This window comes from Tetrao urogallus (assembly GCF_951394365.1).
Source record: "Tetrao urogallus genome assembly, chromosome: 31".
In the NCBI taxonomy this organism is placed as follows: Eukaryota; Metazoa; Chordata; class Aves; order Galliformes; family Phasianidae; genus Tetrao; species Tetrao urogallus.
Window position 1 is genome coordinate 28,552 of NC_136844.1, and position 6,529 is coordinate 35,080.

At 69.3% G+C, this 6,529-nt stretch overlaps 1 protein-coding gene across 1 annotated transcript in view; it reads right to left on the minus strand.

Annotated features, from left to right (window-relative positions):
* Positions 1-3,777: 3,777 nt before the first annotated feature.
* Positions 3,778-6,529, minus strand: part of DHH (desert hedgehog signaling molecule) — a gene marked incomplete at both ends in the record, with an annotated part of 3,235 nt that continues 483 nt past the window's right edge. The window contains 2 exons of the mRNA XM_079547802.1: positions 3,778-4,499; positions 5,034-5,295. Coding sequence (XP_079403928.1) covers positions 3,778-4,499; positions 5,034-5,295 — 984 coding nt within the window. The remainder of the gene's footprint in view (positions 4,500-5,033; positions 5,296-6,529) is intronic.

Consider the following 6,529-nt stretch of genomic DNA (forward strand, 5'->3'; position numbering starts at 1 on the left):
CGGGGTTCTATGGGGGGGGGGGAGCAGCAGGGTTTGCTGCGTGGATCCGGGGGGGGGTCGCAGCAATCCCGCCCCCCCCCCCCAAACCCGGTGACCCCAATCTCGAAACCACCCCCCCCAGGACCACCCCCGGCCCTCAAAAGGGGGCGGGGGGCACAAAACACGACCCCCCCCCAACCCCAGAACACAGAAAGCCCCCCCAGGACCCCCCCCACCCCCCAAGGCCTCACCAGGCCGGGCCGCGGCCTACAGCGGGCACCGGCACCAACAGCGCCCGGCTCGGCCGCGCTGCAATCGAACGGCGGCAGAGCGGCGGGGGAAACAGCGATAAAACGGGGTGGGGGGCAAAACGGAACCGCGAACCGAACCGAGAGCGGAACCCGAGGCCTGAAAACCGGGCCTGGACACAAAGAGAGCCCCGGGCCCGCGCTCCGAGCTCCGTTACCGGGATAGGCCGCACCCCCCCCCCCCCCCCCCCCCTCCCCCCTCCTTTAAAAGCCCCCTCCTCAAAAACCCCCCGCGGTGAACCGGGGGGCGGCGGGGCGGCGGCGGCGCGGGGACTTTTCCCTTCCGGGGAGCGGCGGGGGGGGGGGGGGGGGGCTGGGGGGGGGGGCCGGGAACGGAGAGGAAAACGTGGCCCCCCCCCACCACCACCGCGAACCGAACCGCCCCCCCCGGACCCGAAGCCGAACCCGGACCCGAGCCCTTCCCGGTGCCGCCCCGGCGGTTCGCGGTTCCTTACCCGCCCTACCGGGCCCCGGGAGCGGGGCGGGAGGTGGTCCCCGGTGCGGCCATTTCTAAAGGAAAGGAGATCCCGAGGTCCCGGTTCGGGCAGCCCCGCCCCGTTCCGGTCCGTTGCGCCGTTCGGGTCGGGGGGCGCCGCGCCCGCACTATTTGGCGGCGGAGGAGGAAGAGGAGGAAAGGGGGGGGTTCGGCGGAGGGAGACGCGAGGAGGGCGCGGCGCTGCGGCGGCAGGGGGAGGGCCGGCTCGGGCCGCAGCGCCGCGCTGTGCCGGGAGGGATCCCTCCGCCGGGTTTAACCCCGCCGGCGCCGGAGCGGAGGAGCGCACGTGGGCGAAGGGAGGGGAAAAGTGGGGAGGGGGGGAGGGCGGCTCCGGGTACCGGGAGTGGGGCGGAGTCACGTGATGATCCGGTTCCGGTGATCCGGTTCCGGCGTTCTGAGCGTCAACTCGTGGTTTTAGGGGTTGGAAATGGGTTTCTGGGTCCGCCCACGAGAGTCTGTGGGGGTGAAGGTGGGTGTGGGGTTGGAGCATCCGCGGGATAAAGGGAGCCCGGGACGGAGCCACGCGTTGCGTGGGGAGGGGGGGAGGGTCGGTGTTGGGAGGCGAAGGGAGCCGCCCCAGAACGCTGGAAGCCGGTCGCAATCACGGCCACGCGTGTCCGTGGGGTCCCGTGTTGGGCGCCCCCCCGGAAGGTGGGCGCTGTGGGTCGGCCCCACTCGTGTTCATCCCGCAGGGAAGGGGGGGGAAAAACAGCTCCCTGTCGATATGAATGGGCACAGCCGCCACCCCCCAAGCCACGTGCCTCCTCCCTGCACCTAATGGGTAATTAGCCGCAATTATTCCCCCCCCCGGCCGGGTAACCGGATTAAAACCCAACGCGTGGGTCTGGGGTCCCCGGTTCCATCCTCACCCCACACCCGACTTCAGCTCTTCCCATTTAAAATGTTTGATTTTTGCAGTCCCCCCCCCCCCCCCCCCCCCTTCCCCACCGCAAAGAAAATCCACCGCAGTGACCTGAGGAGGTGCTGCCGGAGCTCTGCCTCTGCCATAGGATTTATCCACCTACTTCATCTCCCGCCCCGGGTCGGCTGGGGACGTGGGGACATCAAACATCAAACCCGGAGTCCGTCGCCTCTCCACCCCCCCCCCTCCCCCCAGATCGAGCTCTCTTTGGCCGAGGAACAACGCAGTCATTGGAGCTCACCTTCATCTCTCACTGGGGGATTGGCCTGGCGGGACCACGGGGAGCCCGTAGCGCCCTGCTGAGCGAGGTCCGCCCCCGGACAGGGCAGCACTCACTGCATTTCGCCCCAGCTTCTATGAGAGCTGTGACCCCGCAGCTCCGTCCCTCACCTCCGCGGAGCCACCACCCAGCGCAGGGCCAGGGGATGCGCAGAGCCCGGGATCGCTCCAGCTCCAGAATATCACCCACCCCCCACCCCCCCAAAATCTCCCCACAGCCACCACGATGCTGCGGGTGCACGGGGGGTGAACGGGGCTGCACAGAACCCCCCACTGGAAGTAGGGCCACCTCCCCCTTGTCACACTTGTCCCCAAGGAAGGCGCCCGGGGGACTTCTGCTCCACGCTGTGGGATCACAGCACTCCTCGAGGGTCCCCTTCACAAAATAACGCTCCGAGGGGGGTTGCCTGGGGTCCCCCCATTGCTTCCAGCCCCACGATGGGGGGAGATAGAGCCCTACAGAGAGAACACAGCCGCTCCTCCGCACCCACGGCACCGCTAAGGGGATGCAGCCTCCGGTCGGCCGCAGGATGAGGGAACCCCCAGCCCCGTGGGCGGCCCCCACTCGCGCCCTCTTCTGCTGGTGGGGGTCAGAGCGGGGCGGGCGGGCGCAGCACACGGCGCTATAAAGGCGCAGCGCCGCGGGGGGCGGTGCCGCCGCCACTACACAGGGAGAACCACGTGACCACAACAGCGCCCGCCCGCAGCTCCTATTGGCCCAGGTGCGGCTGATGGGCGGGGCTAAGAGGTGGCGCATGCGCGCTGGCCGCCGCGGCTCCATTCATGAAAACGGAGAGAACCGGGGAGCCACGTGGTTGCAGCGCACCTGCACGAGCCGCGCGGGAGGGCGACCGCAGGCCCCCCCCCAAATATCCATCCGTACCCCGACCCACAGCACCTCAAGATTCTCGTAGATTCTCTTTATTTCCCGAAAGAATTAAATATTAACATTATTTTTTTTAAACAGAAGTGGTTAAAAGCGCGTCCTTCTCCACCTCCCCCCCCTTCGACCCGCTGCGAGGCGTGCGGTGCCGAGCGCATTTATATTATCATTTATAAATAGAAAAATAAAACTCTTAATCGGGGGGAGGTTAGCGGTTAGCGTGGGTTAGAGCTGGGACCCCCCCCGTGCCCACGGCACACACCGGGATTGGATCCCCCACAGCACTGAGCCACGTGGGGACGGGGACCCCCACGGGTGGCAGAGGTTCCCCCCCCCCCCCCCAAGGTGCCAGCAGCAGCAGGTGGGGGTGGGCTCACCGAACGCCCCCTGGGGTGGATTTGGGCTCGGTGCGATGACCCCAGCCCCATTCCACAGTGGTTAATAAAGCAATAAATACGGGGGAAAGGGGGGGGAGGGGGGCACGGAGCACCTGGCAGCGCTGTGCGGGGCGTGGAGCTGAGCTGCGCTCCCTGTGCTGCCCCACTGCCTCCCCAAGCATCACCCACCAGGCGGCACCCATCCCGGGGACAGATGCCTGAGGGCGAGGGGTGCCCACATGGTGGGGGGGGGACCTTGGGGGGGGGACACCCAATGTGCGGCCAGATCCACTCAAAGAGCGCCCACCTGAGGACCACCCACCCAGGGGACACCCACACGCGGCCTCCCAGTGAGGGGCGCCCACCTGGGGGCGGAGCGGAGGGGGATACCTGGGGGAGAGGCACCCGGTGGGGATCCGCACCTGAGGGGCTCCCACCCAGCGGACACCCAGTGAGGGGCACCAATGTGAGCGACGCCCCCCCAGGGGACACCCGCCCTCAGCGCGGGCCTGGAGGCGCCCCACACCCCCTCCTCACCCTCCAGGCTCCAAGCACCGAGCGCCCAGCGGCGAGTCCCCAGGAGGGGGCGTCCCTGCCCCCCCCGCGCCCTCACGGCCCAGCACGCCGCGTGCCAGGCGGTACAGCAGCCGCGAGTACCAATGCACGCCCACCTCGGGCGCCGTGCCGTTCCCCGGCTCGGGGCGGGCCGGCAGCAGCGAGAGGAGCCCGTGGAAGAGCCGCAGCGGAGCGAAGGCGCGGTGAGCCCAGCGGTGGCTCTCCAGGACGGCGTAGCAGGATGCCAGCACCCCGTTCACCAGGAGGGTTCCGTGGGAGGTGAGCGGGGCGAACACCCCGATCCCTTCCTCCCTCGACACCCTCAGCACCTTTACGGGACGCAGCCCTTCGTCCCCGCGGGCCAACACCGCGTCCCCCGGGCGCAGCCGCCGGGCGAAGACGGGCAGGAACGCGGCGGAGCCGTTGGCGACCCCTCGTGAGGCGAAAACGAGGTGGGACGGGGTGAGCAGCAGCCGTTGGGATGGAGAAACCGTCTCGATGGCCACGAAGGACGCGCGCTGGCCGAGGTCGCGGTGTAGGAAGAGCAGCACTTGGGTGGGCACCAGGCGCCCGCCCGGCTCGGCTCCCAGCACCCAGTCGCCCCGACGAAGCTCGGCCAAACCCCGGCTCTCACCGCTCCGCAGCGTCACCGTGGCGTGGCCGGGGAAGCAGCCGCCGGTGCGGATGGCCAAGGAATTATCTGGGGGGTGGGAGGGGAGAGAATGGTGATTGCAGGGTGGGGGGCGTCCCCGGGAGGAGCTGCTCCGACCGGACCCGGAACAAAGTGGGTATTTTCCGACACCCCTCCTCCCCCCCTCCCTCGGGGTTCCTGTGTGCAGAGTTCTTTTGTCCGCCCGCACTGATGCCTTTTGTTCCTCCGCTGGGGACGGTGACATTTAGGGCCGCTTTCGCTTCTGGGCCGGATGCACGGATGGGGGCCGTTGGCCGGAGTGGCCGCAGGGTGGGGGCTGCACCTAAAAACCTGCAACTGTGTTCAGCGCCCACGTGGGAGCTGAGCCTGGAGGGCGGCTGGGGTTGTGCCACATTTTGGGGTGGGATTATAGGATTTTTGCCAATCCGGCAGCCAGAAAGCTGGGGGGGAGCCGGGCCGGGGCCAAGCGGAGCCTGAGCGCTGGGGCTGCGAGCATCCTGCGTGGCTGTGGGATGCCATAGGGGAGCAGAGGGCGCTGCGGGGCCGTCGGCTGGGGTCTTCGGCCCCCCTCCAGCCCCATACCTGCTCTGACAGAAACGTGGATGTGAGCTTTGGACTCGTAGTAGACCCAATCGAAGCCGGCCTCGACAGCCAGCCGCGCCAGCATCCCGTATTTGTGGCGATCCCGATCCGACGTGGTGATGTCCAGCGCCCGGCCCTCGTAGTGCAGCGAGTCGGGGAGGTGGTGGCCGTCCTCATCCCAGCCCTCCGTCACCCGCAGCCTCACCCCCGGCCACATGTTCATCACAGCGATGGCCAAAGAGTTCACCCGCTCCTTGCAGCGCTGGGGGGGGGACAAACGACAGTGTGACCCCCAGATGCACCGTTCTGCAGGACCCCCCGCACCCCAATGCTCTGCAGGACCTTACAAATGTTCCAGCCCTACTCGGGATGCGGAAGGACAGATGGACACGTGGCCAGTGTGGGGTTTGGAAGAAGCCAGCCCAAAGGGGCTGCGGGCTGGGGGGGGGTCACCGACGGTGCCCCCATCCCTCAGAGGGGCACAGCTGAGCCGCCCCCCCCGGGTTGAATATTAACACACCCTGAGGTGCTGCGCTGGTGCCGCGCAATGGGGCGGAAAGGACACGGGACAGAGCTGGGAGTCACCTTCCCCACAGCCATGGGGTGACTGATTAACCCAACCCGGGGGGGGGGGGCATAGGGCAGAGCTGGGGGGGGGGTGCAGCCGACCTGAACCAGCCCCACAGCGGCACCATGGGGCCGAGTGCCAGGGCTGGGCAGGACGGGCGCAGCTCCCACGGTGCAGGGGGACAACATCAGAGTCCCGTAGGGCGAAACTTAGGGGTCCCACACGGCTCTGGGGTGGCCGCGGTGATGTGCAGCGAAGGGGGCAGAGCCCGTTCCCACCCCCCGCAGCCGGTGGGGTCGCGGCACCTCCCGATGCCCCGGTGCCCCGCGGTCCTCCGTGCAACAAAGCTGCTCCCGGGAGCGCGAAGCCGCGGGGGCGGCAGTGCGGGGCCCGGTCCCGGAGCGGCCCGGCCCGGAGGGGGACCCGGCATGCGGCGGGGGGGCAGGAATGCGCCCGGCCCGGCCCGGCCCGGCCCGGCGACAATAGGCTCCTTCCAGCCCGGCGCTGACCTCAGGCTCCGGGAATGCTGGAACGGCCACAAAGGGCTCTTTCAGCCGCCCGCACCCCCGGGTCCGGCTCCGTGCCCGCGGCCCACCGGGCTCCGCCGCCCCGGCCCCACCGCCCCCTCCGCCCCGCTCCGGGGGAACGCCTGGACCACTCGCAGCATCCCCCGTCTCCATGACGACGGCGCAGCCGCCCGTCTCCATGACGACGGCGAGCATCGCGACGGGGCGACGCGCAGCCCGGGACCCCCCCCCCCCCATCCCCCCCGGGGGGCTCTTCCCGGTGCCGCCCCCTCCTCGTTGTTCCTCGCCGGGGTTGGAGGACAGCTGAGGCTCCCGGGGATCCCCGGTGTTGCGCTCCCCGTTAAACCCCGGCGTGGATCCTCGAAGTGCATCGGGAGCGCTCCGCTGCTGCTCCACCGACG